Below are 24,742 nucleotides of genomic sequence, written 5' to 3'. Positions count from 1 at the left end.
AACAGATAAAGAATTTGAAAGAAAGAAAATTGGAGAAAAAATGCCCGCCAGGTGGGATCCAAACCCACGACCTCCAGAATACCGGTCTGGTGCGATAACCAATACGCTACCGGCGGGGCGATTTTCCCCTCCACTTTCTGGGGTATTTATGTTTAGGTATTTTTCTTTCCTGAGCTTGGGGGTGGTTGCCAGCGCCACTAGGACTACTCGGGGTGAAGGGAACCTTCTTTTTAACCCCCGGGGCGTGACTCCTGTGTCTGCGACATGTCGAAAGTGGTCGACCAGCGTTGAACCCTCCTATGCTTCCTATTGCACCAAGGCTGCCAGAACAAAGGCCCTCGCTAAGCATGTAGCGAATCAGAATAGGAAAAGAGGGGCTGGTTGAAAATAACACAGAAATAAGGGATGGCCGTCAAGAAAACCTCGGAAATCAAAGGGGAGGATGTGGTAGGACGTTGAAACAGACAAAGAATTTGGAAAGAAAGAAAGAGAGTGGACAAAAAATGCCCGCCAGGTGGGATCCGAACCTACGACCTCCAGCGCTATGCTCAGCTTCCAGAAAGAGTCATAGCGTATGCTAGTCGCTCACTGACACCCGCTGAGAAGAACTACGCCATCACGGAACAGGAATGCCTAGCTGTCGTCTGGTCTATGCAAAAGTTTCGCACGTACCTCTACGGTCGTCATTTCACCGTCGTTACGGATCACCACGTCCTCTGTTGGCTATCCACGATGAAAAACTTATCTGGGCGCCTCGGCCGATAGATACTGCGTTTGCAGCAGTTTGACTTCACCGTTACATTCAAGTCCGGCAAAAAGCATTCGGACGCGGATGCCCTTTCGCGATGCTCGTTATCCTCCCCGTTGCACGCTGCGTCTTCCGAGCCACGGACGCCTCATTTACGCATTTATCCATGGCACCCCTCAACCATGCTCCAGTAGAGACGGCCACCGAGCTGCCTTCGCATCAGCAGGCCGATACATATTGCCGAAATTTAATGGACCGCCTGAGTCGCTCGGCGCGACCACCCAATAGCCGGTTGCGACGCCAACTGAACAACTTTCGGGTTATGGATGGCGTGCTCTACCGCGCCAATCATCATCCTTCGGGCCATAAATGGGTGCCTGTCATTCCTCGTCAGCTCCGCCTTCGCAGACTTGAAGCTTTTCACGATGATATGCAACAGCCGGGCACCTTGGCTTCCAGAAGACTTATGACCGTGTTCGGAGTCGATTTTTCTGGCCCGGCCTCTCCACGAGCGTCGCCAAGTACGTCGCCTCTTGCGCGTTGTGTCAACACCGGAAGCGACAAATGACACCTCCTGCCGGTTTGCTGCAGCCGGTTTCTTGCCCTTCGGTTCCATTTGACACAGTAGGCATTGACCTCTACGTGCCGTTATCTTTAACATCGACTGGATACCGCTGGACAGTGACTGCTGTCGATCACTTGACCAGGTACGCAAAGACCGCTCCTCTACATTCTGGGTGTGCTAACGACGTGGCCGACATCTTCCTGCGCAACATCATCCTCCGACATGGAGCGCCTCGAGTTTTGCTCAGTGACCGCGGCAAGACGTTTCTTTCACAAATAGTTGCACAAGTTCTTCGCGCTGCCAACACCATCCACAAAAATTGTTCTAGCTACCATCCACAGACGAATGGACTTACTGAACGGTTCCACCGCACGCTCTCTGATATGATCTCCGTGTACGTCAGCCCCGACCACCGAAATTATGATATCATTATTCTCTTCCTTACGTTTGCTTATAATACCGCTGTCCAGCGCACCACCGGTTATTCACCCTTCTTTCTGGTTTTCGGCCGCCTACCCTCTTTTGCCCTCAACACCATTTTTTACTCTGCCCCAGTCTCCGCTACTTCATCACTTTATAAACAGTTCGTCGATCGCATCGCCCAGTGTCTACGTATGGCGAAACATAACACAGATGCGAGCCAGCAAGTCCGAAAGGGCAAATATGACGACACCCACCGCACCGTTCAGCTCTCAAAAGGCGAAGAGGTCCTGCTTTAGACACCTGTTCGAACATCAGGACTCTGCGAGAAGTTCCTACACCGGTACATTGGTCCGTGCGTCGTCATCGACTAGAATTGTCATGTCAATTATTGCGTGTAACCAGTTAATTCTTCTTCAGACCGTCGCTGTAGTGGGACATAGTGCACGTCACCCGTTTGAAACCGTTCAACCGTCGCCAAATGTAACCTTTTGCGGGCAGGTGCCCGCTTTCAGCCGCCGGTGGAAAAGTGTGAGCATCAGGGATGTGCATTGAGAATATTCCGCGTGAACCTGGCATCACCATAATCTATTCTGGTCACCAAGAGGTATGCTCCTCGATCACTCATAGCCAGCCACCCATCGTCATTATCATCGGGGAATAATCATCATCATCATCGTGCGTTCGGCCTCCTCGGAACGTTCGGAGTCAGCAAGCTAATAAACGCGGTCTCCAGGAACAACCCATTTCTCTCAGTATATATATATAGTAATCAATCAATCAATCAATCAATCAATCATGTTTATGTACGTGCCCAGGAACAGCCAGAGGCCTGAGTGCTGGCGCACGGGCAGTTACATGAAAACAAAATACAAGAAACATATAGCAAGAAACAAACAAGCGACAAGACACACACAAATTGAAGTAGTGAAAATGATAGAAATAAAGCACAGGCGGAGCCTGGGTACAGGTAAAAAATAAAGAAAGAAGATGCCTATGTTGCTCTGCCTGTCAAAAAGGCCACGCGGCAGGCAGAGCAACAAAGTTTGACGGTAATACAACACAAACAACGCCAAGAGTGTACATCTGGTGCCTGCGCGCACCATTCTTTATTTGAAGCTCCGTTAAAGTTGTTCACTCACTCACTCACAAATGATAAGACGAAAAAATGACAGTAAACAGTTTCAAAAATAGGCAACTATCAGTTGGATAGACACAACTACAGAGAAACCAATTTCCAGAAAAAAAAGAACGACAGACATATCAAAGGTGTTTAACATCCTGTATTCAACACCGCTGTACGGTAAATTGTAAAGGATTTCTGAAAGATGTCAATGCGTTTAAAGAAGCGGGTGTAACAATTCTGTATTCTGCGCACAGGAGATTGATAGGAGTTGCACGCAGCGGTCAGGAACGGGCGATGCGACCTGGTGGGCCTTTGTGGTACACTAAACTCTAAACAGGTAAGCAGGTCTGCGCAAGAAAGGTCACCATGAACAATTTTGTGAAGAAATGTAAGGTCTGCACGCAAACGTCTGCAGTTCAAGGAAGGAATGGAAGGGACTATGGGTAAGTAAGAATCAGGATGAAAACTGTGATTGTGATGACGGTGCTTAAATATGGATAAAAACGTCTTCTGCACACGTTCTATTATTTCACTAGTAGATTTGGAGATACCGTTCCAGGCAACAGAAGCATATTCTAACTGTGGTATACATATTGCATTGTATAGCATTAGAAATGGATCTGGAGAAGAGAATTCCTTTGTAATCCGACACACATTTCCAAGACTTCGGAGGGCTCGCCGGGTGATGAGCCTAATATGACGATAAAAAGAGAGGGTACTGTCGAAAAGCACCCCTAGGTCCCTAATCTCCTCACCCCTTTGCAGAGGAGCTCCCTCAATACTGTACGTAAACAGCAGACGCTGGGTTTTCTGGCTGTAGGTGACAACCTTTGTTTTGGGGGGGTTTAAAATTAAGCAGTTTTTCCTGCACCAGACTACTAATTTCGACGCATCCCTCTGCAAGGCACAGCAGTCCTGAACACCGCTAATGTGCCTAAATAGTTTGACATCATCAGCATAGAGAAGAAAAGAAGAGTTTGTTAACACTGTTGACACATCATTGATAAAGACAGAAAACAATAATGGACCCAGCACGGACCCCTGGGGTACACCACTTGTTGCAGTGTAAACACTAGACTTTTTTGTAGTCATTATCTACATAAAAGGACCAGCCAAGGAGATAGTTGGACAACAAGGCAACAAGGCTTGCGTCTACACCGGACTTAGCAAGCTTGTTAATTAATAACTGATGGTTCACCACATCAAACGCCTTACTGAGGTCAAAATATATAACGTCCAACTGGCCGTTTTCACAAACTGCAGCCGAAGCCTGTTTCATAAAGCTTGCAAGATTTGTGACCGTCGATCGACCCGAGAAATAGCCGTGCTGATTTGGTATCACGACGTCATTGACGCAGGCAGCAAGAACTTTGTGCAGAGCTGACTCTAAGAGTTTTGAGGCGACACAAAGGAGTGAGATCGGGTGATAGTTAGAAACGGCTGACTTATCACCAGACCTAAATGTTGGAAAAATTCGCGCTATCTTCCATGCACGAGGAAATTTACCTAAAAGTAAGCAGTTATTATAAATGGAAGTTAAGAAAGGCACAAAAATGTTGCCGTAAGCCTTCATGAGGGCTGCTGGAATTCCATCTGAACCACAGGAAAATGATGGTTTCATCCGTTGAAGGCTATCATTGACAATTTTTTCATCGAACATAAGTGTGTTAAAATTAGAGTTATTAAAGGATAGGCGTTCGTCGTTGCCATCCGGCAGTTGAAAGACAGAATGAAAGTACTGAGCAAAACTGGTGGCAACATCCTCAACCTCTTCACCATCGGAATTAAGCAGGCTAACGTGTTCTTTAGACGCCTTAGAACGGCCGGGTACATACCTCCAGAATTCAGCCGGTTTCTGAGACGAAGCAGCCTCTAACGATTCTATATAGAAGTGGTGGTCACGCCGGTAGAGGATTTTACAAAGTGAGCGATACCGACTAAACTCCGCTTTCCACTTGTCAAGCCCAGATCGCTTGGCCTTTTAGTGGGCGCTGTCCTTAAGTTTAAGCGAACTTCGAAGTTCTTTAGAAAACCAGTGGGGAAATTTGGAAGTAACAGGCTTATAACAAGGGATGTACTTTTCCATGGCACTTCTGACGATTTCGGTAAAACGTCGAACCTGTTCGTCAACATCACTGACATCCAAAACACTAGACCATTCAGCAGATGAATAAAAGTGATACAGCCCAGCATAATCTCCACGCTTGAAAGCATATCGCTAGACTGCACAATTGTCAACACCGCCAGAGCGATGCTGGGTCGCGACCGAGACAGAGACAATAAGAGGGGGGTGAAACTTGTCGGGGTGCACAAGGGATATTTTGGAGGCACACACGTGTACGTTTTTTTAAGTTTGAGAAGCACACATCTAGAACTTTACCACAAAAGTTTTCTATGCGGCAAAACTGCTGCATGGAGGTGAACGATTGAAAATCTAATAGCATGCTGCATTTCTGTACTGCATAAAGGTTTTTGTGCTCAAAGGAAAGATTGTTCCAGCGAATAACTGGGGTGTTGAAGTCCCCAAGTATAATGAGCTTATGGTTGTAGTGTGCATTTGAGACATTTTCTATGAATGTGAGTGTTCGATTAAATTCAGAAGGTAATACATCCGGGGATATATAGAATACACCGATGAGTAGCATCTCGCCCCTCGTGAGGCCTACTTTAAGCCAGACTGATTCGTCTAGGGTCTCGAGGTCAGCACGCCGCATGCACTGCACTGAATAGTCAACGGCAATGAGAACCCCGCCACCTTTTTGTTTAGGTCCAGTTAATTTTCTGTCGCTTCTAAAGAGTTCATAGTTAGAAGGGAAATAGTCGGAAGACGAGATATCATCGGAAAGCCAGGTTTCAATAACGACAATAGCAGAAAATTTGGAGCATACAATGTTTCTAATAAATTCAGAGGACTTAGTTCGTAGACCTCGAGTGTTTTGATTGACCTCGAGTGAGTCTCGTACTTACTGATCATTTTCAGTTATTTCAGAGCTGTGCAGCATACCAGGGTGGACCTTGCCTTGGAACGGCTTGAAAAGGCAGCCTTTTGGCCACATAGACGGGTCGCTCAGGCGCCTAAAACATTCCTCCTAAACAGTTACGCAAAAAGAAGAATAGGAGTCGTACTTGGTCCTAAGGCATTTGCACGACAATGGCGTAACTTGCCCAGTTAACAAGTGGGCCAACAGTTGAGCAGATGTGGTGTTAGCCGACAGTTTTGAAACAAAGATGGTCCTGGAGCTCGGTGGTCGGTGTACCACAACCGACTGAGAAGCTTCCAACGCACCCACGCAGGGAGGGCTTCTTTTCTTCTGCAATTTGTCGGCGGGCCATTAAACGCAGGGTCGGACCTTGGAGGTGGGGCAGAGGGTAGGCCGAAGGGGAAACCAAAGTGCTCAAGGCCGTAGCAGGTTGACTGTTGGGGCGGTCAACGAACGGCGAAGTGGTGGTAGAGTACAGGAAGGGGCACCTTCGCCAGCTGCACCGGTGGCGGCTTCGGCGAACGACGACCTCGTAGGGATACCAGACTGTGGTGACGTCACCGGTGGCATGAAAGGATCAGCAGGCTTCGGGGAAGCAGGCGGAGAAGGCGGGGGACGCGCGAGCTCCCCTCACAGGCAGCGAACCTCTTCACGCAGGGAAGCGACGATTGCAGCCTGATGGGCAAGCCCAGCCACATTGTCCCGTCGCAGAAGCCGGTTCTCCTCGCGCAGCTCGGTGACAACATCCCCGAGAAAAGAGAGGCTGGCGCAGGCTTCGGACAGGAGATTCTTCAACGCAGCAACGCAGTAATAGTAATAGTAATAGTAATATTTATTTTCATCCCTTGAAATATACAAATCAACATCGGGTCAGCCCGAGCCATGCAAGGCTTGTCGGGCCGTACCCGGCCGTCAGCACAGGCAATAATTGGTATTAGTTAGAGGTAGACAAAACAGAAAAATGTTTGCGCAGATATGTTCTTAGGCCACGCAGAGAAGAAATAGAAAATATCTCATCGAATAAGGAGTTAAAAATGTTTTATACATAGTGAGGTCTAACATATGATCCAAACGTGTGTAGCAACGTGGTATAAAAAATCGAGGACTATGTCTAAACGCTCGCACCGGCACATGAGGGGACAAAAAAGAGCTGCACCAGAAAGTTTTTACAATATTTGTTTGAAAAAACAGGGCATCAAATGTAGGCAGACTGACATAAGTGAAGGAATCAACGTTAACAGGGATACCTACATTGTAGGCAACGCTGAGGACAATGTTTTTTAATATACAGTTTACTTTCGAACGCCAAGTGAAACAGCAATGATAAAACAAAGATATCCCATATCTGAGAATGCTGTAAGCGAGCGAGTGCGCAATAAGTTTGCGCGTTGGGACTGGCATGAAGGAACGAACATTATATAAAACGCAAGATACCCCCCGAAGCTTGTTACAAACGTAGTTCATCTGGGTGTTCCACGTCATGTCGCTAATAAAATATACACCTAGGTACTTCACGCTTGTCGAGAAGGGAAGAGGAATACAATGGCAATCTTTAAACCTTGAGTTATGGAGTAGAATCGGCGTACAGGCAATTTTTTTGTGAGGATTACGGTAACACAAATATTTTGCTTTTTTTGTGTTAATACTAACACCGTTGTAGGAATACCAATCCATAACCGCAATTGCATCTGCTTGAAGGGAGTGAATCGCTGAACTGTAAAGAGAGTGAGTAGACAGCAGAAGAGTGTCGTCTACATACTGATACAAGCGACTGCTTGTTGAGACAGAACCCAAATCATTGACGTACACGTTAAACAACAATGGCGATAAAATAAACCCCTGTGGCACTTCTGATTGCAAAAAAAAAATTTGGAACTCAAGAAACCATTTATCCGCACAACGTGTGCCCGGCTGTGGAAGTAGTTTGTTAAAATTTTAAGAAAAGGACCCCGAAAACCTACAAGTTCCAGCTTTTGAAGCAATAATGAATGAGAAACAGAGTCAAATGCTTTGCTGGCATCTAGGAAAAGAGCACAGGATACCTCATTATTATCGAAGGCGGAAAAGTATGATCACGGAACTCTTCTAAAAGCGTTGTAGTACTCTTTCCTGCCCTAAATCCAAACTGAGAATCTGAAAGAAGGTTATCATTTTCGAGAAAAGGACTCATTGTACGACAAAGATGCTTTTCTAAGATTTGTGCGATACAAGGTAGGATAGATAGCGGTGTGTAATTCTCAATCATTTTAAACCTTCCTCCTTTATGAAGCGGCTTGACCAGGGCGATCTTAAGCTCATCAGGGATGAAACCATTTTCCATAAAAGAATTGAGCATAAAGATTAATACGTAGCATAATACGCTGAAGGTTCACTGAAGTTCAATCACGCAAACACCGCCTATTCCTGGTGCTTTTTTACGCTTCAAACTAAATATTATGTCATTCAAGTCAGCGCAAGTCAAGGGAAGCAAGTATGCCGAAGTGATATTGCTATTCAAGGAACGCAGCGCTGCACCGGAGGAAACTTGTGGCCGATTTGGAGGTTTCGAAAAGTGGATAATAAAGCCAAGCACGGAGTGACCAAGATTACGGAAGTGTTTTGAAATCGTTGCATCAATCGACAGTTGTGTTTTGCAGCCCAGTAACTGGTGAATGGTTGTCCAAGTTTTCATCGGGCAGAATCTATTTCGGTAGAATGATTTGTTAAAGTACGAAGGTTTTGCCGATCTCAACAGAGCTGTAACTTTATTTCGCATAGATCTAAACAACATCCTCAACTCTGGATTAGAAAAGCGCTTACAGCGCGCCCAGAGCGCGTCCTTTTCTTTTATAGCTTGCAAAATTTCATTTGTTATTCAAGGGATGTTCATAGTGCGTTTCTGTATTAGCACGGTTTTTTTGTGCCTTTTGTTTAAGTTGTTCCCATATTTCTAAGAATTCGTGATACACGTCTTGAAATGTAACCGTCTGTAAAAAATCTTCCCAATCGAAATCAGCTATGGATTTATCAAATTTCACTATGTCGAGGATCACCATCTTCTGCGCAGTAAGTTGTGTCCTGTTGTATGATGTCCTATCTATATATATATTTATATGTATGTATATACATAAATATGTATATATATATATATATATATATATATATATATATATATATATATATATATATATATATATATATATATATATATATATATATATATATACATATATATCTAAATATAAATATATGGGTGTGCGTACGCGTGTGTGAGGTATGTGTGTGTGTGTGACTAAAGGCGTTATGGCTTGCGTTTAGATGGTGCCATGCATGACATTTTACACTCCCAAAATGCCAAAATTGCCGTTCACGCAGGTGATCTTCCACCTATAGCAGCTGCGTGCACAAAGGGCATCTAATACGCGCAATTGTGTGATTAGTGTAGCATGATGGCGGCAATGGGAGCAGTCCTAGTTAATTTTACCCAAATGGCCGATCCGCGTCCGCTCACTGACTAGCCAGAGTCACTGTAATTATTAATAATGACTCTGTCTAGTCAGTGAGTGGAAGTGCTTTGTCCGGTTGGGTAAAATCAAGACAAACTGATCCGTTTGCACTTTGGAAACGACGCCAGCGAAGATTGTTGTAATGAATGGGAGCAGTCTGTCTTGATTTTTACCCAACCGACCAAACCGCTTCCACTTACTGACTAGCCAGAGTCAGTGGTAATTAATAATGACTCGGGCTAGTCAGTGAGCAGAAGTAGTATGGCCGGTTGGGTAAACGTAGACAGACTGCTCCATCGCCGCCATCATGCGGCACTAATTATAACGTTGCCCCTGATACGTCTCCTAGGTAACGTTCCTTAGGAATCAAGTGAATAAATCATTTATTACTCTCTAATTGTGATTGCAAAAGTCCTCTCCATCTTGTATTATAAAAAGTTTTGGGCCTGTTATTATGGCTGAGTTACATGTCTATCGCCCACAAGCATTCGAAGACAAGATGTGGCGTTGATTTGGCTTAGTAAAAATTATTCATTTCTAAAAATAGACGTGGGTTATTGCTCTGGTGGGAAATATGAATTCTGTCTTAATTCACAATGACTTCCGTCAGTGTTTCTTGAAGCTAAAATTATTTTGCAATTGCCCTAGGTAACGTGGACGACCAGAGTGTTGAGAACATCAAGACAATGTTCGTACGGCGGGCGGTACTGGCGATAGACACGTTTTTCTTCATGGGGTAAGTTAGGCAAAGTTTCCTTTCTAGTGGCCTCTAAATATATCGACGCAAAACCAAACACTGTTACGTACGAGTACGACTGCAAAGGGATATGCGGCGTAGCACGGCCGCCATAGGAAGAACAGAAGTCTCGCTGACTTATTAGAATACGCAAAACAGGCCCCCACGAGTTTTCCTCTCCCAGAAAGTGCAATAGAAGGAGCTGAGTTTCACAAAACTTATGCCTCGACGAACAAGTTCACAAAGACAAACTCCTGAGTAGAGAAACAATATATTAGTCGGCTGCGTGACACCGCATTTGACTTGCTTCAGTCACAGGTTCAAACTTGTGGCAGCCATTGGAGGGCGCAGCGTTCTGTAGAAAAATCCATTAAGGTATTGTCCTGATGGGTAGGATTCTGTTGTTCTTTGTCGTATTGGCTGTTTATTGTTACGTACACCTTTCCCAGGACTGGCTCTTATTCCCAAATTTATTTAATCCCTTGTCAACTGTATCTAGTGGTTTTAATAAATACATGGGCACTTGGGCTACACATGTGGGTGCGTCGTGTCTCTGGCGTCGGCGTAGGTAGTTGAGAGTTCATTTCAGGGTATATTTTCGGCATGAACTGCTAACTACATTTCGGCGAAGATATTCGCACCAATCACTTGAAATTACATTCCTGTAGGTTTAAATTTGCTATGAGGGAGAGAAAAAGAAAACAAGTTTATTGCTGATAAGAATTACGCAGCCAGACTTTGTCTGTACCTGCGGGAAATAGCAGTCAGGACGCACTGCAGCTCACAGCGGGGGCATGACCTGGCAGCGAGCCATCTGAACGGGGTTTTGGTATGGGGAGGCGGGCCATTAAGGAACAATTCCATACGCTGGAGAAAAGTAAATACACGACCCTTAACGTTAATTCCACTAAGACGCTAAACAATTACGTGCACCTTGAAACACAACGCTTGGTAAATTTCAAAATAGGTTTAAATATAGTTCTAATAAAACTCCCCGCAGATCAACGAGAATAGGTCATGCCAAAACACGTCGAAACATTTGTTTGGGTCTAATCCTAATAAAGAATCCCACACATCAACGACAATAGTTTATTCTAAATCAGATTGATGCATTTCTAGTTGGAACGCGGAAAGGTGTGGGCGAAACGTTTCTGTCATTTGTGTTAAGGCATAACAAACTTCTTGATCCTGTCAAGAACTACAGTGCCTACTGACGGAGCTTCTCTCTCTTTCAATAATATATTCAGTTTCAAGCCAGGTGTACATTTTCTTTTATTTCTTCCCCTGCTGGGTTTTTGCGCCAAAGTTGTAGTCTAGTTGCGAAAGTGCCATAGTATTATTTCGTCACCATTGTTTTGGAAACGCTAAAAGTGGCAGCTGCAGCCTCACCTCAAACGCTGTACTACTAACGTTCTTGAGCTATTCTACCAAGGCGTCTGTTTTACTTCAGTAAACGTTAGGTCACTCATATATTTTCTATTCTTATAAACTCAACACAGCACAAGTAAAAAAATTAGTGCAATATTCGCCTTTTAGAAATCCGTCTATCAAGAGATGAATATTTTATAAGCAGCTTACCATGTTCTTACCCTGCTTACAATGAACTTATAGACCGAACACCGAAGGTACCCGAAATACATTATAGGAAAAATATATTACGTTGACACAGGCAGAAAGTTATTCCAAAAATGGTATGTTCCGTCCCAATAAGCATTGATTCAGAGCGAATTAACGGTGTCCGCAGTTCTTTTACCAATACAATAGATCAATGAGGCCACTCACGACAATAAAATTGCTCCACTTGTTCACTTACGCATTACTCGATAAACTTTCGTGGTACGAGTGTAGGAGAGGAATATTTCATTTTCACGCTCACTGTCCTAAAGACAACCAGTGCGCAGAAATGGCAACTTTATCTCTGAATTCCAAACCGAATTGACGGGCATCCGCAGAGCTCGGTGATGGCGAGGATGTTTTTCTCGATGTACGTTGTAGAAGATTGTGAGAAAGAGTGTTGTGGCCCTTCAGAAACGTCCTTTGTTTACTTGGTCAGTTACCTGTTCTTCATTTTATGTATTCGATGTACGTAAATGACGTTCCATGTATTGCAAAATGTTCTGAATTTTAATGTACACAACAAGTACAGCTTTATTTTCATGGCGCATGCATTATAAGAGGTAAGCGGTAAAATATGCTTGGACATAGAAAGGGTTCCGTAGTGGTTTAAAAGGAACGAAATCACCATCTTTGTTAATAAAATAAAACGCACGATGTTCGATTGCGCCGCAACGATTCAGTTACAAAGAGACAAACGTAAGTTTGAATAATGAGCTGGTAGTACCTGCAAGCTGTTGCAAATATCTAGTCATATTTTTTATTCTCACATGCACTGAGAAACCTTACCTAAATAAAACAAGTTTTTTCACAACCTTCCTGTAGTGGCCATATTCTTTTAATGGTGGGAAATGGATTTGATTGTTATTGTCCGTACGCTGTATTTTTTGTTTGTTTATAGTCGGTTGAGTTATTGGATGGAGTGTTCTATCTACACATACATTACGCATCTTCATCCCTTAGTGCGATTGAAAAAAGAGATGTCATCACTACGACGTATTGTGGTTGCAGGGTTCCTACGAGCCACTTTCCAGCGGCAAATATTCTGGGATATATTTCCATACATACGTTAAAAGTAGCTGAAAAACATAATAAATAAGCAATTACCGTGCAACATGTCTATAGTTTTGAGAAGAAACAATTGAAATGCATGGGATAATAATTTTAACCGGCGTGTGTCGCACTACTTATCGGCAGATTGAAAAAAGTTGATTGAGTTAAGCCGTGCTTTAAGTTGCAATGACTTTTCCAATGAGGTCAAAATTACAACGAATGTTCTAAAAACTGCCAGAATTTTCCCCGCATCCGTTAACGTGGGAGCGTTGCAGTACCCGTCAGCCGAGTGACGACGTGCTTGTGGTTATGGTGACTGACCGCGAGCTGCTATGCTCCTCGGTGTTTCTTGGCCAGCCAAAGACAGTGTTACCTACCAAGCCATATGGGGCCACCAAACGTAGCGGCCAAGAAATATTAGGGTCGGGAAGGGGGGGCACCACATACTTGTCACACCCCTTAACCCCCGTTTGTTTGTTCCACACAAGCACAACCCTACGCCTGTTACCCCCGCGAGTAACACGGTCTGGCGGCCTCCGCAGTCTCGTACTTCGCCTGAGCCCAGGTGTCGATTGAGGTGTGGCAGCGTCGGTTCTTACCTGTGCTAACCGCGCGCCATCCGAACGTTCTGCAGTGGCCGGCTCTACTGGTATCGCCAAACGTCCCAGTGGCGCCAAAGTGGCGCCACTGGTACCAGACCCTGGTGCTTTGGCTGGCAGCGGCCGTTGTAGTGGTTGGCTTCCCTGCCTGCTGCCTACCCAAAGGGGCGGATGAGGTTGCCAAGCGAGGCCTCACATGGCAGGTGTGCCGGTGCCACGTGGTCCCATCCGACAGGCGGACGAACAGCGATGACGCACTGGCAGGCACAACCGCCTGCCACGCGGAGCACGGCGGGCCAGGCAGGAAGTTCCTATCGAAGACTGGAGCTCCAGACTACAGAAAAGGCATTGGACGGCAACCTCGGTTAGCAGCCAGCTTCTGCTTCAGCTGCTTTAGGAGTGCTGTGGACTGGAGGTCTTCATGCCGCATATATAAAGGTTTCTTTCCCATCCGGGCCAACAGGAGCTCGCAGGGGGCACGGCCAGTTACGTAGTGGGGTATGGTCCGGTGCCGGAACAGAATCAGGGCACCCGGCGTACGGACATTTGTGTACTTGCTCGTCTTGAGTTTGTCATTAACAGTTTCTACCACCAGCTCGGCAGCACCGTTCGATGCAGGGCGGTATAGTGGAACCATCATCCAGCGGATTCTGTTCTTCCTCAGCCAGTCCAGGTTCTCCGCACTGGCGAAAGTGGGACCGTTGTCGGACGCGATGACGTCCGAAACCCCTTGGCGGCGAATTCTTGCCAAAGCGCCGCAATGGTGGCTCCTGCAGATGGGGTGGGGGCGGACAAACCCCCCACCCACTTCGAGAAGGCGTCCACCACCACCAAGAAGTCGTGGAGTTTGAAGGGGCCCCCCGAAATCCACGCGAAGGCGTGACCATAGTCAGGAATCGCCAGGGGATGATCTCCACAAGACGTGAGGCCTGCTGGATCTCCGGGCTGTCTTGGCAGTTCTGCACCATGCGAGCAATGTCCTTGTCAAGGCCAGGCCTCTAAAAGTGGGCCCGCACCACAACCCTGGGCTTCCCCACGCGTGGATGATTAGTGTGTAGCAACGGCAGGACTGTGTACCGCAGGCTCTCAGAAACCACAACCCTGGAACCCACAGCAGGCAGCACTGCTGCAGGCTCAACTCAGTGGATTTGAGGCTGTATGTCCGCTCCGCCAACTCATCCCCTCGGGACACCGCCTTGACCACCTGTGACAGGACTGGGTATCGGCTGGTCGCCTGCGACACCGCCGAACTGAACAGAACCTCCGGGTAAACGTGCTCCGGCATGAACACTCCGGTAGGTTCAGAACAGCAGCAGGCAAGTCGGGCAGGAGTAGTCCGCTCAGAGCACCAGCAGGCGCCAGGTCCTTTCCCGTACGCAGACCAGCTCGTAGCTATAGGCCACCAGCCTCAATGCCCAGCACACCACTCCCGATGACGCCTCCACTAGAACCGCCTTGTCAGGCCCTACCAGTCCCAGCAGCGGTTTGTGGGCCATGATCACCTCGAACTTCGAGCCCCAAATGTGAAGAGGCAATTGAAAGTGCTCAGCTCCGAACATGAGGGCGAGGTCTTCTTTGTCCAGCTGGCTGTAACATTTTTCTACAGTGTGAAGACGACGGGACACAAACGACACAGGGCGTTCCTGGCCATGCTTCTCCCGGTCTGCCAGAATGGCTCTAATGCCGCATGGCGAACTATCTATGGTGAGGACAACAGGTTAGTCCGGATTGAACTGCACCAGCACCAAAGCCTTATGACGAGCTTCTTGCTGCACTTGAAGGTCACGTTCTGTTCTTTATTCCAAGTCCACTGCTGTCCATCTGGAAGCTGAAGATGAGGCGATTGCAGATGTGTCAACAGGTTCGCTAGAATACTGTAGAACTTGATGAGGCTGAGGTGCCTCTGCAGCTCCTTCTTGTTTTCGGGCTTGGGCGCCTTGAGCACAGCATCAACTTTGCGGGATTGCGGGGCCAGGTGTGCATGGAAATGACGTGGCCCAAGAACTCAACACTGGTGGCTGGGAGAAAATGCGCTTCTTCAGCCTGATCTTGAGCCCGTCATTCAGTCGTGCCCTGACGTTGTGCAGGTTCTGAAGGTGGCCATCGTCGTCCCTACCTGCACAATAATGTCGTCTAAGTACACCGACGCGTGTACCCAGCCCCTGAACAGGTTCTCCATCTTCCTCAGGAAAATGGCTTGGGCTGAGGCCACGCCGAAGGGTAAGCGCGTGTACTGGATAAGTACCAGTGTTATTGATATGGTGACATACTTCAGTGGCGAAGCCTGGAGCACTAGCTGCTGGTAAGCATCTGTGAGGTCGAGCTTGGAGAACTTCGTCCACCTGACAATGCTGACCAGTACTTTTTCTACCATGGTGACGGGTTCGATGGCAGACTTGAAGTCCCCGCAGATTTTGGCAGAGGGCGAGTATTGAAAACCAAGGCTGGGCTCCCTCTGGGACATAAATGCTAGCCGCCGTGCCGGTGAATGTGTCCATCCCGGGCTGGAACAGGGCCTTGAATTCGGTGAGGAGGCTCAGGACATAATTCACCGCATGAACTGCTAAATGGTACTTCGACAACCGCCCGCTAACGCCTGGCCCTTGTTCCGACACCGCAAGGTAGGTTTCGGCGCCATTTTTAAGTACAAGGGCAGGCTTGCCTCACTGTCCCCAAGGTGAACGCTGACCTGGGCTTGACCGTCGACCTGGACGACCTGTCCGGAAGAGCCGCGCAGTATGACGTCTGAATTCTCGACACTTCTAGAAAGGTGCGCTTGAAGAGTTACCTGGCCATGACCGACACGCTGGCCCCTGTGTCCAGCTCAACAGAAATGGGTTGTGCACAGACTTTGACGGTCAGCATATACTGTGGCACAGTCGACTTGACTATTTCTGTGTGCCAGATGTAAAAATCCGGCGGGTCTTCGGCCTCAGCGTGAAGCCGGGCCGTCGGGGAACCCGAAGCTGCTGTCGCAAGTCTCCGCCGCCTACCCTTGCACGGGCTCCCTTGGCCATGGACTTGCATGGAACATGCGCTTCGAGGCTGCTGCTTTTCCCCATTCGCAGTCCACCCTTGGACGCCCAAGCAATGTGCCCAGTGTTGCGCTCGGGAAGCACTCTGCTCTCGCGATCTCGCACTGTGAGAAGGGTGGTCACCACCGCAATCACTGCATCTGCCACGCCGTGACCAAATCTTGTTGACTACTGCTTCCGTCAACAGTGAGCCGGAACGCACGTCTATCTCGCCTGCATCCTTGGCCGCAGTATTTATCGCCAGCACTGGTTTGACGGCGTCGTCCAGCGAGGTGTCGTGAACCTCGAGGGGATGCGTCTGCTAGCGGGATCATTTCTGCCACAGACGAAACTGTCCTGGACAAGAAAGCTCAGTTTCTATTGCTACATCAGCCCGTGAGCACAGATTTCTGTTGCCATACATCGGCGATATGGCGTATTAACCCGTTACTTCAGCCATCTCTTAGAGTCACGGTGATGATCGCGATGCGCATCTTCCAGCTTATATATCGAGCAGTCTTAAGAAGATCTTTTACCTAAAATCAAGCACCGGCGGCCTTATTCCGATTACATAACGTGTTACTCCGCCGAAAGGCCCCATATCCACTACCGGACGACTCGGCTAAATCTCGAATAAAGCAGTAACCCCTTCTCTGCAGGTCATTCGACCTCATGATATCTGAAAACACCGATATTTTAGTGGCGATATTAGGCACAGGAAGATAGCCATTTGCCTTTCCGGTCTCTTAACTTTCATCAGAGTCGGCAGACACGGCAACCTAGTTCACCACCTCGGCCTTCATAGACAAGCAAACGCAGATATGGTAGGGGGACGAATCATTCGTCTGCAGGTCTGAAAAAAAATATTTGTTTTCTTTACATGAACTGATTGTACATTCAATGCGTTTTTATTTTTTGCTTGATTTATTGGCTCACGAGTACATTTTTCTATATTTCGTTTCCCGCTTTGAATAGGGACGGAAATGAGTTAATCTGAAGCCCCGCTTTGAGAACTGCGAACTGAGCTCCGAAAATAACAAGTGTTGTTCAGTCAAAATGTCCTCATGTGTAAGCCACATTGTAAAGATATTGCAGTCGTTATTTTCCTTCCCGTAGCATCTTTCGACGTTCACTTCCTGCTGCCTTCACAGGGGATTGGTCCTCGCTTATTCCACTCTGAAGCAGCTTCATAAAACAGGGGGCAAAAAGAATTGGCTGCTATTCTACGCCCACCGCTACCTAAGGTAAGACCTAGCATGTTAACTCGCACCCTCCGCGGGGGCTCCATGGCTGCGCCGTAGTGTGCTTGAACCCGAGGACGCCGCTTCGATCATGGGCGTGGTGGATGTCTTTCAAATGGAGGCGAAAGCCGCAAACACCCGAGTGTCGAGATTTCAACGAACGTTAAATATTACGGGGTGGTCAAAAAGGTTCCGAAAACCTCCACTTATGAGCGCCTGTCACACCAGGAGTAGTTAGGACGCATTAAACCCCACAAACAAGCATTTTACCTCGCTGTATGCCCACACAATACCAACAACTGACAAGGTTTACCACCCGCGGCGGTGGCTCAGTGGCTAAGGCGTTGCGCTGCTGAGCACAAGGTCGCGGGTTCGATTCCCGGCCGCGGTGGCCGCTTTTCTGATGGAGGCGAGAAGCAGAAACGCCCGTGTGTACGAGATTTCGGCGCACGTTAAAGAACCTCAGGTGGTCAAAATTAATCCGGAGCCCTCCACTACGGCGCGCCTCATCGCCTGCGTTGCGTCGGCGCGTTAAACACTACAATCAATCAACAAGGTTTACTGCTATTAGCTCTGGACGCGCGACTCCATTGTCGGCTCATAAAAATCGCGAAAAAAATCGCCGGCAGTTTCGTTAACCAAGAGTACATGCACACCAAGGACTGTTGGTGGAAAGATGTTAATGGCAGCATCGCAAAAAAAGGAAACCACAGAAAAAAGTCTCGAGTTATTGTTTTTGGTCCAAACATAATTTTACAATAACATTGCAATGTCAGAATGCTGAGTTTCTGTTCAGCGTGTTCAGATCAGCGAAATGGCGTGTAACCCGCTACTTCAGCCATGTCTCAGAGTCACTGTCATGATCGCGATGCGTATTTTCCAGCTTAAATATCGAGCAGTCTTGAAACAATGTTTTACCAACAAGAAGTGCCGGCGACCAGTGGCTGCTGCTAGCGTGTGCTCTAAAGTAAAATCCATTCTGGTGTGGTAAACAGAAAAAGCTATTTTAAAATAAACTATTGATTGCAAAATTACCCTCGCATAAGTGAACTCGCGTGTGTCACATTTTTTGCAGGGATAGTGTACGAAAATATGCGGGTGTAATTAAGCCACTTTTTAAAAAGGATATCACGGGCAAGTAATGAACAGTTTAGTCTTCTTCTTTTTAGGGTGAGAATAGGTGAGATTGAAGCGAGAGTGTAGGAATATCCGCTATGAGCTTTGCTGAGGAATCTTGTCATCCATACTTTCAAATAAATGACACTAACTGGCCTTTGGGTCCTCTAAAGTGTTTTATTATCTATATTAGTTTCTGGGTCCGGTACAAGACAGACACTGCCACAGTAGCTCACGAAAAAGGGCGTTATACTGCTGAGCTCAAGGTCGCCGCTTCGATCCAGGCCAGGTTGGCTGCTCTTCTGATGAAGTCGAGTAGCGAAAACACCCGTGTGCTTAGATTCCTACGCACGTTAAATATATCCAGTTTCTCAAAACAAATTCCGAACCCTCCTTTACGCGCACCTCAAAGCCAAGGCATAGCTTAGGCGGGCTAAGCCCCCCAATCAATCAAATCAATCTAATGAGAGAGGGGTGCTCATTTGGGATCTAAAAAATCTGTGATTATCTAAGACCTTCAGATTACTTTGTGCATGCGAAAGCTTTTTTCAAAACACACTGTTTTCAAAAGTTTTCACGCAAAAGTCGGAAACAGGATGAAATAAAATAATTTTGGTAAAAGTGACGCCCAAATAGTGATAGGAGCAAAATGGCCGCGATGGTTCTACCACGAAGGCGATCATGGAGAACAGGGGTTGTGAAACCAGAAAACGTGGGGTAATACCAGAACACAGTATTGTTAGGACGTTTGTTTAGGGCTACGTCAATTTGGATCTTTTCTAACACACCCGCCAGGACCGTGCCACTTGTAATGGTCGTGATTGCCATCTACGCCTTCATGATGCGTCACTTCGGGGACGGACCTCGGTGGGCGGATTTCCTCGCGACATCAGAGGCCAATTGCCGCGTAAGCTGGTGGACGTATCCTCTATACGTGCAAAACTTCGTCCTTCTCGACCACCAGGTAAGAAATAACTTGCGAGCAAAGTGAATGTTAATAACGACGCCATCTCATTTGTAATAAATTCACACTATTCAATATTTTCCGCACTTTCTGCCCCGATGGTGACGAACACCTTTACGCAACAGATTTATTTTTGATACCGATAAACGCAACATATGCTAATTATTGAGTTTTAAACGCCGGTTTATGCGAGGGGTAAAATTCCTAGCTCGTGTTTATATGTCAGTTAAAAGAGATAAATTCCAAGTGTCTCAGGCTGCTATCAGGCGGCGTTTTTGGCGCGATAATTTGAGGTTTGTGGTAACGGAAGTCGTAGGCTGTGAGGCGATTACATTAAAACCTTTCCACTATCCTTAAAATCAATAAGCTTTCATTTGCTAGGTAAAAACAAAAAATTCTGGTCTATCTGTCTGCCTATCTGCTCATCTAGCACCGTCTTAATACAGGTCTCTTTATTACTCGGTTCCGGCACACTGCTAAAACCTAAAATAGCTGTCGGAATAGAAATTTCTAAATGCAAAACTTACCTGAAACACTAATTATTAGTAGAACACTAGTTACTTCTGCACAATATTGAGGAAAAAGAAAACAATAGTTATAATCGAGGAAAACTAGCAATATACAACTGGTATCACTAGTGTTTTTTGTGTACACCGATTACCGAAGCTCACAGCCTGGATGCAATAAAACACCGGTTTTATTTTGTTAAACTCCCAACTATGCTAGGCCAACTGTTTTATAGCGTGAATTCTTGGTCTGTCCCCGCAATTTGAAGTTCTCTAATCGCAATATCATCCCTCGATGCAAGGTTGTACACTTCCCATATATTTCTGCATCGTAACAAATGTTCAAAGTGTATGTTTTAGCGTTATTTATTCCTTCTTAACCGTCACCTGTCATTACACTGAATACTTGGCTGAATTCTTGAATTGTTACGATTATTTGAAGATGGGTTATATTTTAAAACGGCAAATTTCTGGTACTGATCCCTCTGATTTCTGTCTTGAAAGTTACCAGGTTGCACTTCTATCAGGTTTTACTTTGTACCAGGCAGTATCAGATTATACTGTGTAGCATACTGTGAATGAGAGCTCGTAAATGCGTGAAAAGAGCTGACCACTAGTCCTTGACGAGCTATTTTGGGTAGGCAACTGTATGAATACTTCTAGAACGTTTGGTGTTAAGATCTTATAAATATAACATTGCCTCACTATCTTACTTTTCTATTCCTTATCTCGAACTCAACGCTCGAGCCCTATGCATGAAACCACTATCTCGCTTCACACACGAGCGTGAGGGGTTACAACCCTGTCACACGGGCACTTTCAATCGCGATTGAAGTGAATTGCGATCGAGTTTTCGAGCGCGCTCGACGCACTGTCGCTAATACACGGCACGTTTCAATAGCGATCGAGAAGTTGCACGGGTTGCACTCGTGCATGCCAGATGGCGCTAACAATGTACTTGCGGCCGGCGTCTGGTAACTTCGCGTGGTCGTAGGTATACGTAACGATGTAAATGTTACCTCACGCTTATTTGCATCAAGTTATTTGACACAATTTGTGGCGTTAGTTGAAGTTGTCACATCCTTTGCCATTGCTTAGCGGGTACGAGAGTATCGTCGCTTTCGTTCGATCGCCCTTGGAAGCCTCGATCGCGCTTGAGAAACTAGGAATGAGTTCGAGCGGGATCGAGCTCGATCGCGATTGAGACTGCCGCGCAACATGGGCCCGATCCGGATTGAGCTCGATCTGGATCGACTCAATCACGATTGAATGTGCCCGTGTGACAGGGGTATTATTCTAGTCATTGTAAATGCATTACACATATTGTGTTGCTTCGTTGCAATCTGATTGCAGTGTCTCGCGCACACCTGGTACTCTGCTGTCGACTTCCAGTTTTACCTGATTTCCCCACCGATCTTATACGCCCTGTACAAGTAAGTAAAGTAAAAGGCACTCATAAAGCATGAACACACGTTGCCGCTCACTTTCACAAGAATTCAGAACCCTGGTATTTTATTGAATGCGACTGTTTCTGATCACAAGAAAGCATTGGCGATGGCGCGAACGAATTTCGGTGCATTTGTTTGTGAACTAATCTTTCATAACAAAATGGGTGTACCTCCCGAATGTTAACTCACCGATGTTTAAAATAGCCTTGACCTAAGTAATGCAGAGCAATTGGTTGTACTTCCTTTAATATAGCTAATTAGTTTGCGCAACAATTCAATGTATTGTACAAAACATATGTGCCCACCTAAATGAAAAGTTGCCTGTACTTTCAAAAACTCTCGCGTGTCGAGAATTCGGCGAAGGATAGAGATACCCCGGTGGTAAAGAATACTGCGAAGAACTGTATTACGGCGCGTGTCATAGAGCAGAGGTAGCTTCCCTATATAAAATGTTTAAAATTTGAATTTTGTTCGACCTCTTCTGCTTATATGGCAGGTAATTTTTGAAACATGTTCCCTGAAGCAAGTTCGATAAACACACATTCATGACAGATTATTTGTGACATATCGCATCTTTAATGTATAAATAGCTGGGCGATGATTATTGCAGAGAAGAGGAAAGGGGAAAATCTTTTGCGGTGGTTGCGTCATATCACAGCTCTGGGTCTGTGTACCTGATTGCTTCATCCAGCACTCAGCGCTGTTTTGCATTCGCGAGGAGGGTGCTACGCGGGTATTCAGCGACCCTACGTTAGTCAGTGCGTCCCGAGTTGCGGTTCACGGTAGTCAACCAAAGCTCGTAGCTCGTCATAAGATGATTGGGACGCCGCTTGCTAGTTGGTAAGGCCCAATGTGGCTGAGAAGTCGCGTTTTAACAGCTGAGCTCTCAATGCTTTAGCTAGGTCCACAGGTCTTAGAAAACAATACCTACACAACAAACTACCCCGGCGCGAACCGTACTACACAACTTTTGCGAAGTAGGCTTAGCAAGAAATACCGAGCGCAGGAGAGCGTGCGGCTCGTGAGGAGCTCCCGCCTTCAACGTCGCCGTCTTCGGCACAACGAATCCGGGCTGCGCCGGTGGCTACACTTCTCCCCCGTCAGAGCCGGAGGCTCTTGTGTTGCCCACGTGACGTTTTTGGTAGGTTGAGCTTGGGAATTCCGTCGTGCCGGCCTTGAAACGTGGATGCCGTGGATGGGTTGGAGGGAGACGACGTAAGCCGGCTTGACTCGGTCGGCGGCGACGACGTCATGGCGGATATTCATGTAGAAGTTCCCAGTTTCGGGTGGCCGCTCGCGTTGCGAGTAATGTGCATAAACTTGCTCTTTCTGTTTCCTCTTCTCTGGGAACCGCTGTCAATACGAGAAGACGATAGGGCAACTCCCACCTCGGCTGTTTCGCTAGCCTTGCTCCACTAGTGCAAGCTGTTCCAGTTTTTTTTTCTTTTTTGACAAAACAGGAAAACGGTTTTATTTTCATTTGTTCGACACTTCGGCAGCCCTCGATGTACTGCCGAGACGTATGATCGCGCTTCCAGAATCTCCTGGTAACGGGGCCGTCTCGTGAGCCGGAAGTTCCCATTGTGAAGGAAGTGCGGTTGTAGAAAATTTTGCTCTGGGGTACTCACCAGATGTGCGCATCCTGCCCAGCAATGTTAAGATGTATTTGCGGGTCAGGCTTACTAGAGCAAACTCTACAGTGATGGAGGATGCCGGAACGGTTTTACAAGAGAAGGTGCAGAACTCGACGATTGCTAATTGGGCCAATTTGTACGCACTCTGGCTGTGTTCGTGTGCAAGGTGGCAGGCCATGGTCCAGCGAACTTTGCTACATTTAGGTGTTTTCAGTAACCGTGCCTGTGCGCCGACTGAAGGGCATTTGCTGCTTCATCGGCCGACCCGCCAATCCTGAAACACTGACTTCCCACGCATTAATTGCTTCATTTGCGGACCCGCCAATCCTGAAAAACTTCCTACCTGCGGTGGAATGCGCTGCAAGTAGAGGTGCAAAAAAGGCGATATGCGGAAGCTGCGAAGTACCCGAAAGGCGACTTTTATTTACGTTCCAAGACACTATGTCTGGTAATTTAGGGGGCCATGCGAAAATAAGTACTATAATGCTGTACAGTACGCTCAACTTCTCCAATAACATCAACAAAATGCCAACAGGGTGCGCTGGGCTGCCATCCGGCTCTGTTTCCAAAAACGACATGAGAGACATTGTGGAGCCGGGCAGAGGAGCAGCTTCGCAAGGAACTCGGAAAGAAACGGGCCCACGTCGTTACCATAGAACTGTAGATGACACGCACATTTAAGGTGGAACATCGCGAAAGCACAAAAATTACACCACCTTCTCGTAGGGGAACCCTGAGTAGTATGTGATGCAGCCATGGGGTCGACTGAAGTTCCCATTATTTTCAGTTCGTCGTTTCCATTGACGTTCAGCTTCGTGTGCCTTCGTTGCATCAGTAGCTTCTTGACGTAGTTTGACTGATTGAAGGACATAAGGCGCATTCGTACAACATGCTCCTGTGTGGGTTTGTAGCGCAGTGAGAAGAGCACCACGTTACTCTCGTTGCGGCCAGAGAGTCGCAGGATCGAAACCGGACGCAGCCTATTTCTTTTTATAGTGGACTGCGCTGACCTCAGCCCAAGCGCTCACGGGGCTGAAGAGACACGCATGCGAAGTAGAATGCGGACGGCGGACAACGACAACGACAAGAAGGGGGGGAGGGACACAGCCCTGAGGATGAGGTGCCTCACATCAAAACAGTGTCTGTTGAGCATCTGTACGGGTGCATCAGCTTGTACTGCTGCTGTTTCATTCGGAGGAACTCAGGGGCCCGCAGCGCGAGCATTCGGAAGTTACTGCTGAGCGTACACCCCAGAGATGCGGATGGCGACTGCGAATGCGTAGTATGCCATGCCCCGCCCCGCCCCGACGATGCTTCTCTACGCACTCAACGGCTTGCTGCCTACAATGCCGTGTCAATTCGCGGGCATATACGAGCCGCTCTCGCGATACCCTGCTAGGTCGAGAAGGCAGCTCTCGAAATGACAGTTGCTCAGGCGGCAGAAAGCGAGAGTAACCAAGGTTTGATTGAAAAGACGGTGCGTCATGGGCTT

The 24,742-nt window shown here is 46.9% G+C and overlaps 1 protein-coding gene across 1 annotated transcript in view; it reads left to right on the top strand.

Moving 5' to 3' along the window:
* Window positions 1-24,742, top strand: part of LOC144142048 (nose resistant to fluoxetine protein 6-like) — a 103,089-nt gene that overhangs the window by 42,615 nt on the left and 35,732 nt on the right. Inside the window, exons 7-10 of the mRNA XM_077673477.1 lie at window positions 9,974-10,061; window positions 17,493-17,585; window positions 19,494-19,662; window positions 21,522-21,601. Coding sequence (XP_077529603.1) covers window positions 9,974-10,061; window positions 17,493-17,585; window positions 19,494-19,662; window positions 21,522-21,601 — 430 coding nt within the window. The remainder of the gene's footprint in view (window positions 1-9,973; window positions 10,062-17,492; window positions 17,586-19,493; window positions 19,663-21,521; window positions 21,602-24,742) is intronic.

Source organism: Haemaphysalis longicornis, unplaced genomic scaffold, assembly GCF_048455015.1.
Source record: "Haemaphysalis longicornis isolate Haplotype H1 unplaced genomic scaffold, Haemaphysalis longicornis Haplotype H1 scaffold_6, whole genome shotgun sequence".
Taxonomy (NCBI): Eukaryota; Metazoa; Arthropoda; class Arachnida; order Ixodida; family Ixodidae; genus Haemaphysalis; species Haemaphysalis longicornis.
The sequence above is the reverse complement of the archived record's forward strand: the minus strand, read 5'-3'. Positions and strand labels throughout refer to the sequence as shown.